The sequence below is a fragment of the Micromys minutus genome (assembly GCF_963924665.1).
Source record: "Micromys minutus genome assembly, chromosome: 10".
Lineage (NCBI taxonomy): Eukaryota > Metazoa > Chordata > Mammalia > Rodentia > Muridae > Micromys > Micromys minutus.
The window spans coordinates 30096642-30109075 of record NC_137979.1 but is presented as its reverse complement, the minus strand read 5'-3'; the positions used below and the strand labels follow the sequence as shown (position 1 = coordinate 30109075).

The following is a 12434-nucleotide window of genomic DNA, read 5'->3' as shown; positions in this document are numbered from 1 at the left end:
CCTTGTACAAGGTAGCACCTAACCATAATGTTCTGTAGTCTTAAGATTTGTGATGCACAAGTGTCTTGGTTCTGCTCTCCTTCTCTTTAGAGCTCAAGATTATAGAAATACTCAACCAAAAAAAAAATTATTTCCCACCTAGGCATAAATAGCTAAATTGAAGATTACTGTTCACTTTCTTCTTTCATTATTTCAACTCTTCAGGGCCCATAAAGTAGAGCATAAGCAGTGTGCCAGTCTCCTCCTCCAGACAGCCGCAGAGTATCTTCTGGTGTTACAACATTGACCTTACCATCATCAAATTTGACCCATTCATCTTGTTTTCTTTTCACCCATGATACATAATGACCTGAAGAACTAGATCTTCCCTGGTGAGTTAACACTGCTTGTAAGTCATAGTAGCCACAAATATTGAAGCCAATATTGTCAGCAAATGAAAAGGGTTCATTCTTAATCTCTTTTGGAAGACTATTCTTGTCATTTGCATCTGGTTGCTGATTCACTTTTTTATCTTCTAGATCCTTGAATTTTGACAGAATAGAGACCATGTTCTCTTGAAGCTCTGGTGTCCACAGCTCATATACATCCAACATAGGAGGAAACTTAACATCCTTAAGAACTTTGGCGTTCACAGATTCTTTCTCTTTATAAAAACATTAAACCGTCTGTATAGTTAAATAAGCAGGTAGCCGGCTGATCTTAGAAGATTTGATGTATAAAGAAAGCATTTCTCTGCAATGTTGGAGACTATTTAGTAATTTCTTCCTGAAGTCGCAATTTAAGCCCTGTGAAAAGATACTTCACTTCCTGGTTAATGAAACAACTATGTTGAAGTTGATCTTCCTTTCCTTTGGTGACCTCTTCTTCAGACTCTGTACATTTCATGAAAATATAAGTTGTCATTATGGTTCTTTTTTTAAGAATTATTTGTTTATTTATTTTATATATATAAGTACACTGTAGCTGTCTTCAGACACACCAGAAGAGAGCATCAGATCCCATTAAAGATGGTGTGAGCCACCATGTGGTTGCTGGGATTTGAACTCAAGACCTCTGGAAGAGCAGTCAGTGCTCTTAACCACTGGGCCGTCTCTCCAGCCCATCATTATGATTCTTCATTATGATTCTTATGTATCTTAATAATCCAAAGATAAACAGAGATATTCCCCCAATTTCTACCCTTAACCCAAGAAAACAAGTTCCTTGAACTCATGTATATTATTAATACACCAATTTTGCATAACAAACTTCTCAATGAGATAAATTAATGAGACAGTAGTCTCAAACTCAACACCAAAAAACTGATCAATTAAGCTTTTCTTTTTAGAAGGTGTTACTGCTGGTGCAGATAAAGAATCTGTCTCTCTACCAGAATCATCCTCTATGGCCTCTAGTTTCTGTTGCAGGACTCTCATCATTTGTATGCAGCACTCACCAGCATCTTGCTGAAGATACTGCCCTTGTTCACCCTTCTCTGCAAACTGTGGAAAAGACATGTGCAGAAACTGCAGCAGAATGATAGGAGGGATACTAGAAGTTTTATCCATTGAACAAATCTCTGCAGTAATACTCTGTGATGAAGCCATTTCCCCTGAAGTTCTCAAGACACCTGCATACCTTTTAAGGGCATCTTTGAGTTCAGGCACAGAATGAATACACTGAACTGTAGCATTTATGTAACAAGCATTACCAAGGTTTGTCAATCCATATGGTAATTCCATAGCAGTTGCTAAATGTTCTTCTGTCATGTCTTCTACAAAGACAGTTTTAGCAGAGGGTTCTTCTGGAAGAGCTTCTGCTGGCCCCATCAATAGTACAGTCATTCCATTTTTTATTTTGATGTTTCCCCAGTCATCATCCTTCAGGGTTCCTCCTTTCCCCATAACTTTTGGTCTGGCTAGCTAGACTTCAGTCAGTGCAAAAAGCTGGGCCTTGAACACCATTGGAGGCTCATCAGTATTCAATTCAATACCTTCAAATCTCTCCTTTCCCCATTTCACTGTAACAGTGTGGAGTGGCATGGCAAGGCAGGAGGGCTAGGCAAGAACACACCTTCTAATATGTTTGTTTCCTATGCTTACAGATGAATGTTGGGTGTCTTCCTCCTCATTTTTCCTTTGCTTTTTTCCCGTGTGTACACTAAATGAAATATAATGTCATCCCTAACTTCCATTAGGGCCTTTTAGAAACTCATTAGAACGTACACGGACGCAAACATTTTAGCTGTGACCTTTCAAAGAATTTCTGAAACTAGAAAAAAACTACTTACTGTTCACAGTTCTTTGTTTAATGTTAGGCTTTCTTCTCAAAAATTCCTATTTGTTGAGATCTTATAGTATATCATATTTTGTTTTAAATAGAGATAATTCAAAGGTGATCATTTTTCTTCATACAACCTAAACCTTTTATATTCTATTATGTCCAAAGATATCTCTATATTCTATTATATCTAAAGCTACTTGTAATATAGCATATTTTAGAAGTTTAATTCACTTTTCCCCAATTGTGAAAGTAATAAATGCTCATTGAAAAGAAATCCATGAAAGAAAAACAAACTCTCAAATACAATTTATTTTGCTCAAAAAAAAAAAAAATTCACTAGTGTCTCATCTACCCCAGATTAAAACTCTCTAAGTCAAAGATGACCTTGAACTTCTGATCCTTCTGCCTCTGCTCCCCCATTACTAAAGCTGCCTGTATATACCACCATGCCCAATTTTATACAGTACTACAGACTGAATCTATAACTTCATGCAGGCTAAACAAATACTCTCTATCAAGTAAGTCACATCCCCAGCATGATGATTCATCATTTGTTATTGTAACATTTGTATTCATCAATTTATATTGTAACAAATATAATTAGCCACATGATAAACTGTTTAATGAATACCTCTTGCATTTTAGGTTTCATGGTAACAAGAAAGATACCTTTCTCAAAAGTTGTTTTATCCTTTGACTAGGTTTTATAAAGGCAATTGATAAGTATTTGTTGAGTAAAAGAATAAAATACATGGCCTTTCCTATTGCCTTTAACAACCACCTTTTTATAACCTGTGGCAATGTACCTCAAACTGTGGTCCAGGTGCAACAGGAGGCCCCTGCCTGTCTACAGACAAAGTACAAGACAGTTCAATGGATTCAGAGACTGAACGGCCATTTCCTTTGCCTATATTTTAAAACCTGAACTATAAAATAACCTTTCCACAATAATCCTATTACTTCCTTAATAGGTGAAAATCTCCATAATATAAACTACCAGGCTCTTAGCTTAATCCTTTAATCAAACATTACTTCCCAGGCAACCAGTAAGGCAATCTTCCTCTAGATAAAAGGGACCTTCACTGAAAGACTTACATTTGGAGGGTCAACAACCACAATGTTAGCTCCCTACCAACCTGCCCTACAAAAAAAAAAATCACATGCACAGGAGCTTCCAATTATTCCTCATTTAAAAGTAGACTTTTACATTTGTTTTCCCATTTAGTCATAATTAGCAAATAAAAATTTTATATATCTAACTTATATAACAAGATTTCAATATCCTGTAAAATCATACCCACAACTGGAGTAGTCTGAATGAAAATGATCCCCATGATTCATCTATTTGAATACTTGGTTCCCAGCTGGTAGAACTGTCTAAATGTGTCACTGGGAATGGTCTTTCGGAGCTCGCTCACTCTCCCTCTTTCTCTCTCTACCTCTGACCCCCCCCCCCCCCATGGTAATGGATCAAGATGTTCCTTTGCTATGACATTAAGAATTCTAACCCTCTGAAAGGATAAGCCAAACTAAACAATTTTTTTTCTTTTTTTTAGTTTCTTGAGACAGTTTCTTTGTGTGGCCCTTTCTGTGCTGGAACTCACTCTGTAGACCAGGCTGGTCTTGAACATAGAGATCCTCCTGATTCTGCCCACCAAGTGCTGGGGGTTAAAAGTGTGTGCTGCCACCACCTCCACTGCCACCACCCCAGCCACCACCACCACCCTCACTACCCTCACCTCCAGCAATAGAAAAGTAACTATAACAATAATCAAGTTAATTGATGCATTCTTTAGTCAACATAATTACCTTTGGTGAGAGAGAAATAGACTTTAAAACAGCCAGAAAGAAAAATACCACCTATACAGTAACAGCAATTATAATGACAGCTGAGTTCTCAACAACAGTTAAAAAGTAAGAAAAACCCTCAGAAAATTGGACATAGTACTACCTGAAGATCCAGCTATTCCACTTCTGGGCATATACCCTAGAGACACTCCAATATACAACAAAGACACATGCACCACAATGTTCATAGCAGCTCTATTTATAATAGCCAGAAGCTGGAAAGAACCCAGATGTCCTTCAGTAGATGAATGGATACAAAAATTGTGGTACATTTACACAATGGAGTACTACTCAGCCATCAGAAACAATGACTTAACCAAATTCTTAAGAAAATGGCTGCATCTAGAGAATATCATTCTGAGTGAGATAACCCAGTCACAAAAGAACAGACATAATATGCAGTCACTGATAGTTGGATGCTAACCCCAGAGGCTTGGACTGCCCCAGAAACAACTCACAGACTGTGTGAAGTTCAAGAAAAAAACAAAACAAAACAAAACAAAAAAAATTATGCTCAATCCTTACACACCAAGAAAACGTTGACTAATTCCGGGTTGCATCCTGTTTTACATGTACTTTTTGCTCATTGTAACTAGTAAGACCTTAATGCAGAGTATCAAACCTTAAAAAAAAGAAGAAAAAAAAGCCAAGCACTGACACAATTGTATTTGTATACATTTATGCAAAAATGTTTAAAATTTTTTTCTTTTATCTTTGTTTTTTAAAATAAAGTTTATTTTTAAAAAAGTAAGAAAAACGGTATCTTTAACATACTGAAGAGAAAAACCAACTACCTAGATTTCCACACACCAGTGAAATTAAGACTCAGGAATAAGGTGGGAATTAAGATATTTTTAAGAAAAGAAAAGAAAAAAATTACTGAAATAGATCCTTATTTAAAATAGTTCTAAAGAGCATGTTTCAAGCAGAAGAAAAATGAGCCTAAAAGAAAAGTCAGGGCTCTCTGCTCCTCCCTGTTCTACAGACAGCTGCATCTTCTCGTGCAGTGCCAGCCCCATCCCTTAGACAAGATGGTGAAGGTCGGTGTGAATGGATTTAGCCATATTGGGCGCCTGGTTACCAGGGCTGCCTTCTGCTCAGGATCTGGCGAAGTGGAGATTGTTGCCATTAACGACCTCTTCATTGACCTCAACTACATGGTCTACATGTTCCAGTATGACTCTACCCATGGCAAATTCAATGGCACAGTCAAGGCTGAGAATGGAAAGCTTGTCATCAATGGGAAGCCCATCACCATCTTCCAGGAGCGAGATGCCGCTAACATCAAATGGGGTGATGCTGGTGCTGAGTATGTTGTGGAGTCTACTGGTGTCTTCACCACCATGGAGAAGGCCAGGACCCACTTGAAGGGTGGGGCCAAAAGGGTCATCATCTCTGCCCCTTTGGCTGATGCCCCCATGTTTGTGATGGGTGTGAACCATGAGAAATATGACAACTCCCTCAAGATTGTCAGCAATGCATCCTGCACCACCAACTGTTTAGCCCCCCTGGCTAAGGTCATCCATGACAACTTTGGCATCGTGGATGGGCTCGTGACCACAGTTCATGCCATCACTGCCACTCAGAAGACTGTGGATGGCCCCTCTGGAAAGCTGTGGCGTGATGGCCGTGGGGCTGCCCAGAACATCATCCCTGCATCCACTGGTGCTGCCAAAGCTGTGAGCAAGGTCATTTCAGAGCTGAATGGGAAGCTCACTGGCATGGCTTTTCGTGTTCCTACCCCCAATGTATCTGTTGTGGATCTGACATGCCACCTGAAGAAGCCTGCCAAGTATGATGACATCAAGAAGGTGGTGAAGCAGGCAGCTGAGGGCCCAATAAAGGGCATTCTGGGCTACACTGAGGACCAGGTTGTCTCCTGTGACTTCAACAGCAACTCCCACTCTTCCACTTTTGATGCCAGAGCTGGCATTGCTCTCAGTGACAACTTTGTGAAGCTCATTTTCTGGTATGACAATGAATATGGCTACGGCAACAGGGTGGTGGACCTCATAGCCTACATGGCCTCTAAGGAGTAAGAAACCCTGGACCACTCACCTCCCCCCAGCAAGGACACTGAGAGCAAGAGAGAGGCCCTCAGTTGCTGAGGAGTCCCCATCCCAAATCGGACCCCAACACTGAGCATCTCCCTCACGATTTCCATCCCAGACCCCCATAATAATAGGGACCTAGGGAGCACCCACACAAAAGAGAGAGAAAGAAAGAAAGAAAGAAAGAAAGAAAGAAAGAAAGAAGGAAGGAAGGAAGGAAGGAAGGAAGGAAGGAAGGAAGGAAGGAAGGAAGGAAGGAAGGAAAGAAAGAAAGAAAGAAAGAAAGAAAGAAAGAAAGAAAGAAAGAAAAGTCAGATTCAGGCTGGAGAGATTGCTCAGTGGTTAAGAGCACCAACTGCTCTTCCAAAGGTACTGAGTTCAATTCCCAACAACAACATGATGTTGACAACCATATGTAATGGGGTCCAGTGCCTTCTTCTGGAGTGTCTGAAGACAACTACAGTGTAAAATAAAATAGATTAAAAAAGGGGAAGGGTGAAAAAAATAAATAAAAGTCTTATAAAGTAACAGAAATAAGCTCAAATACACCAGTAATCATGATTAATGTAAATAAACATTCCAGCTGGAAGAAAAAGGCAGACTATTTCCACATGTACTATTTATAAGAAAAACTTAAAACACAAACATAAAGATTCATGGTCAGTGAATAGAAGAAGACCCAGCAGATACTAAAGAAACTCAACAAGAGATGGAATGCATGGTGGTAGACAGCTTATCCAGCATGTGCAAGGTAGAGGAAGGGAGTGAGAGTAGGAGGGAACAAAGGCAAAAAACACCAGAAACAGAAGGTGACTTCACAGCATGAGACTCTGACTTCTGTGTATCTAATTACATACACATAACAAAACTGAACTATCTACTAATTTGGACTAGAGAGATGGAGGACTCAGAAGATAAGAGCACCCACTATCCAAGCATGAGGTCCTGAGTTTTGCTGCTGGTATGCAGGTAAAAAGCCAAGCATGGCTGTGCATGCACCTACAGCCTCAATGACGTTAGGATATAAAAAATGGAAGATGGATGGCCACCAATCTAGCTCTAAGTTCATTGAGAAACCCTGTGTCAAAGGAATAAGGCAGAGTGATAGAGCAGGATACTCAACACCCTCCTCTGGCCTATATGTGTGCACATGCATGGGTATAAGCATGTGTGCACATGGGCTGAAGAGATAACTCCAGAGTAAGAGCACTGACTGCCCTTCCAGAAGACCGGAGTTCAATTCCCAGCAACCACATGGTGGCTCACAACAATCTTAATAGAATCCAATGCCCTCTTTTGGTGTCTGAAGACAGCAACAGTGTACTCATATACATAAAATAAATCAATCACATACACATGAACACACAATAAAAGTTTTAAAAGATCATGTCAAATTCAAAACAAGACTGCCTAACATACATCTCTTTTAGTTAAACCATGTAGTAAGGGAAAAAATCAGAATATAAAACTTGACCAAAACAACATGTAAAAATTATACCCATGAACAAATTATATCCAAGAACCAGAGATTACACATTATTTTCAAGAACATATAAAATCTTCATAAAATAAACTTTATGACTATCTAGGCTCCAAGATGACCCATAATTATTCCTACACTGTAGTTTTTGTAACCTTGTATAATTCTGGCACCCTGTATGAAAGTTGTTCTCTATGGATAATATAAGATGTTAAATATCCTAGATTTAAAACTTACATTGCCATCAAAGGCAGCCTGAGACATCCTGAGACAGGGCATGATGCCTACAACTAATTATCAAATGTTTCTCTTCAAGTCCCCCAGATTATCTGCATGTATGGACAGAGAAAAGGCAGAGAGAATGAATGAGACTACATATGAGCAGAAAGGCATAGTGGCGCTGTGCCTGGAACCCCAGCTCCTCAGGCTGTGGGAAAAAGTACAAGCTTGAGTTTGAAGCTACTCTGGGTAAAATGTGGAGAGCCAATCTCAAAAAATATCCCCCCAAATAGCAAAGACGATGTAGACAACTGGTATACCAGGGTAAAGATGCAACATAATTTCTTGAGAACTATTATACATGGTGAAAACACACCAAGAAAGCATCACCTATACAAACAGGTCTTCACATCTGTATAAGCTGTTATAGCAGCCCAAACAAAGACAGAAACTAGGACCAAAGAGAATAACATAAATCTAAATGCAGAAGCAACTTTGAAACTGGGTAATAAGTACAGGCTGGAAGAATCTAGACATGCCTTGTATAGAAAAAGCCTTGTCACTGCACAGAGCCTTATGGATGATTCTGATGTGACCACACAGAAGCTAACTACACAAAATGCCTCTGTCTTTCCAGAGATTACACAAATGCTTCTGAATGAAATGTTGAAGAAATATGAACAGTGAAGGTCATTCTGATGAGGTCGCAGAAATGAGGACTATGTCACTGCCAACTGGAAGAACACAGACCCTTGTTATAGAGAAGCAAGGGCTGCTGGGTACAGCACAATAGTAGAGAACTGCCTAGAATGCTCCAGGATCTGGTTCCACCTCTAGTACTGAAAAATAAAATTAAAAAGTGGTAAAGACCTAGTGTGAACTGTGTCCTATCCCGGTGTTTGACAGGAAACAGGACTTCTGAGTGGTAAAATTAGATGTTTGGCTGGTGAACTATGTAAACAAAAGCAGCTCCATGGCTACTCTTGACTGCATATAGTAAATCCAAATAGAGAAGTGACTTAAGAATGAAATTTATAATCAAAAGGAAATCAAATATTTTATCTGGGTGCTTCTTCCTGGTCATGTTGTAAAGAATGAAAACTTACGTCTAGGAAAGCAACTCCCACAGGTCTACGATGACTTTTTTCACAGATTGGTGTGGAAGCCAGATGTGAAGCATCAAGGTAACAACAGAAATGACCACAAAGGCACTCAGAAGTTATGGGTACTGCTCTTCTGGTCACAGGCTCAGAATACCATAGCTTGGAAAAGATCCTGTCAAAAGAAGGGTTTGGGTGGCCAAACTTTTGACTCTCGCCTGGAGGAGCCACAGACCAGCATTCTAACCCATGCCACACAGGCTGCGCCCAGCAGAGCCATCAACACCAAGACTGCCAAAGTTTTAAAAGCCCAAATTCCACACTAGGGGATCTGAAAGGCAAGATGTGAGGTAAAACTTATTATCTGAGCTTTGGACTTCCTTATGCAAGACCCACAATCCCTTTCTTCTTTCCTCTTTCTCATCTTTTAGGAATAAGAATGCCTATCTCCTCCCTACCCCAAACTCATATCTTACAGGCAGATAGCTTAATTTCACAAATTCACAGCTGAGCAAGTTGCCTCAAGATGAACTCTCACCTATGCTCACTTAAATGAGAATGAAACAAGCCTCTAGACTTCAGACATATGGTGCTACTGGAATAGAGCAAATGTACTCTACCCACATGTAACAAAGACATGGATGTACAGGACAACTGGGAGAATGCTATGGTCAAAATGTTGTTTCACAACACCCCAATTCATGTGTTGAAACTTAGCCCTAATTGAAACAGTTTTACAAGAATGGAAATTAGGTTATGGAGCCCTCAAAGAACAATTATGTCCTAAGAGGCCCAAGTGAAATGAACATGATGCCTCATGCCTCTAATCCTAGCTCATGGAGATGCAGAAGGAAGAGGAACTGTGAATTAAAGACAGCTCTGGCTAGACAGCAAGTTCCAGAAGCCAGCCTAAGCCACAGCACCTCAAAAATAAATAGAGAAAAAGAGAACTAGGGACCTGCTCAGCTAGGTCACCTAGCACATGTTAAGTCCCTGGACTTAATAATCTCCAACACCACAAAAAATAAAATTGGGCCTATGTGAAGAAAGGACAAGAAGGGACATTTAAGAAGCACAAGCCTACCATGTCTTACTCTTTCTTTTCAGCCACCAGGCATGTGACAGGTGAATCTGCTTCCTGTTGTACTAACTTTACACAGCACCTAAACAGACTGATACCTTCCAACCAGCTGCCTCCAACCCACCAGTTCAGTTATGCTCTGATTATCTTCACTCAGAGAAAATACTTTCCTAATATAAAAGCCAGCCAACAAATCTCAAAATCATTCCTCTTCTGATCATATTAAAATAATACATCCTGTCCCTGATGCTAAAATGAGGTCGGAGAGTTGAGGAGGGGCTCAGTCAATACATTGCCTGCAAGACCTGAATTTGATTCTTCCAGAATCTATGCAGAGCTGAGCAAAGTGGCACACACCTATAATCCCAGCACTTGGGAAGCAGGGACAGGAGGACTTCTGGGGCTTACTATCAAACATCAGTCACCTAACATCCTACCTCAAAAAATGAAGTGAAGGAGTCATTGAGGAAGCCCTCTGACCTCTCACACATGCAGGAAAGAGCAGGGAGGAAGGTTGGAAAATAATGATTTTTTTTTAAAGAATGACTAAAAAGGCTAATGACATTTAATCAGATTTATAAGTGTGCTTTGTCAATTCACCATAAGACCAAACAGACAGTTAAATGTTTATGAAGCTAATATGTGGGATTCAAAATTTTAAGACATAATAAAATACACTGGCAGAGTTCACAATTTATCGATTTTAGTAAGCTAAAATAACAAAAGGCAACAGTGAAGATTCTCATCTAGATTTTATCACCTTCACAGTAGTTAAGAAAATAGATTTTGATTAACAAAGAAAGATGCTATGTGTTAGCTGTAACATGGTGTCTATAACAGTTTAAGCACCTGCCAGTATGCTAATTTTACAACTTAGTTCAAACCAGAAGCTGGAGCTATTTAGCAGTGTGCTAATGGGCATGTTCTTTATTGGGCTGAATGAAAGAGAACTTCATTCATAAAATGGTAAGATGCAGATTAAAATAAACTTGGAAATATCATGAAGAACAGAGCCAACACAAGTTTAACTTTCAGGCCTAAGACTAGTCTAGAAACCCTTTCAACTTCACACTGAGACACTCTCAGTCTATTTTTAACTAGTCTACTTTTAACATCCCAAAGTTAAAATAATACCATTAGAGTCAGTTGGGGGGGGAGGGGAACAGAGGAGTTGAAAGCTGGGCTTCACTTCAATATACCTGCATTCCAATCAATGGAAGGAACTGAGACAGGTGGATTACAAGTTAGGAGCCAGGGAAATACTGAGAACCTGTGTGCCCCATACCCATTAATGTGTGTGTGTGCATGTGGTGGGTGTGTAGGTATAGTGACCCATGCCTTTAATCCCAGTACTCTGGAGGCAGAGGAAGGTAGATGTTTGGGAGTTTGTGGCTAGCTTGATCTACAAGAGCAAGTTACAGGGCAGCCTACACAGAGAAACTGTTTTGACCAAAAAAAAAAAAAAAAAAAAAAAAAAAAAAAAAACACTAATAAACTTATTTAGGAAATATTAAGTTACAGAACAAAGAATTTAGCTAAAGAACTGCTGTATACAGTAGAACTGGAAGATTAGTGTACTCACCAGACTTATTAGACAAGGTGAGAAAAAAAACTTTATACCATAGTTGAAGTTTGGGATCGCTTTGAATGTTTCTGCTCATGTTTATTTACCAAGATTGACCTCCAAAGAGGCTCTATTTCCATAACTAAAGGAAACATCTCTGACTTATAAGCAGCCATTAGGCCCATTCACATTTCAAAGAACTTAATTCTAGGGGGCAGTGCAAGGTCACAACTGTCATTAAGTCCTGGTCAGCCACTGAGTCTCAGTGCTCTTAACAGAAAACATAATTCTGCCAGGTAAGCAAGATGAACCTGAGTAACAACTATTTTTTTAAAAACAGCACTACTGTACTTGTGAGTCTGACAATACCTCTGCTGTGTGAATCTCTTCTGCCCAAGTAGCAAGACTTTCAGTCCCCTGCTTGTTTAGACAGACAGTTCAAAGTGTAACCTGGGGCTAGACCTGAAAAGGACTTAAGGATGACAGAGTGTGTGGAATGTATAAGCCTAATGTGTACTTGCTAGTAATAGTAAGATCGTCTATTTAAGGCTGGCTCCTCTTTGGGCAGTAGCCAGAGTCAGACAAGCACGCTTAAAGAGTCTTTCCTTCACTAAGTTCTTGTTGTACAGAAGATTTCTTATTTCTGTAACAGTAGCACATACCTGTAATCCTACTATTTGAGAGTGGCATAAATGGAAAGAATCAGGAGGCCAAGTAATCCCTGATACACAGTTAATTTAAGGCCATCTTGAACTACAAAAGCTCAAAGCCAAAACATACAAAATAAACCAAATAAATATATGTGTATGCATGTGCACATGTGTGTGTA

At 39.5% G+C, this 12434-nt stretch overlaps 2 protein-coding genes and 1 pseudogene across 3 annotated transcripts in view; 1 reads left to right on the top strand and 2 right to left on the bottom strand.

The window, feature by feature from the left end:
• NF1 (neurofibromin 1) overlaps window positions 1–12434 on the bottom strand; it is a 234514-nt gene that overhangs the window by 196215 nt on the left and 25865 nt on the right. The gene's annotated exons all lie outside the window — the stretch shown is intronic.
• On the bottom strand, window positions 165–2021 carry LOC308425371 (ubiquitin carboxyl-terminal hydrolase 14-like; annotated as a pseudogene). Its single transcript has 2 exons — window positions 1275–2021; window positions 165–885 (listed from the first exon to the last, which is right to left on the bottom strand). The product of its transcript is annotated as a ubiquitin carboxyl-terminal hydrolase 14-like (transcript).
• LOC308425679 (glyceraldehyde-3-phosphate dehydrogenase-like) lies at window positions 5142–6149 on the top strand (the record flags this gene model as incomplete). Its single annotated transcript, XM_080923125.1, has 1 exon — window positions 5142–6149. One exon carries the CDS (start codon window positions 5142–5144, stop codon window positions 6147–6149), a length of 1008 nt encoding a protein of 335 aa, XP_080779251.1.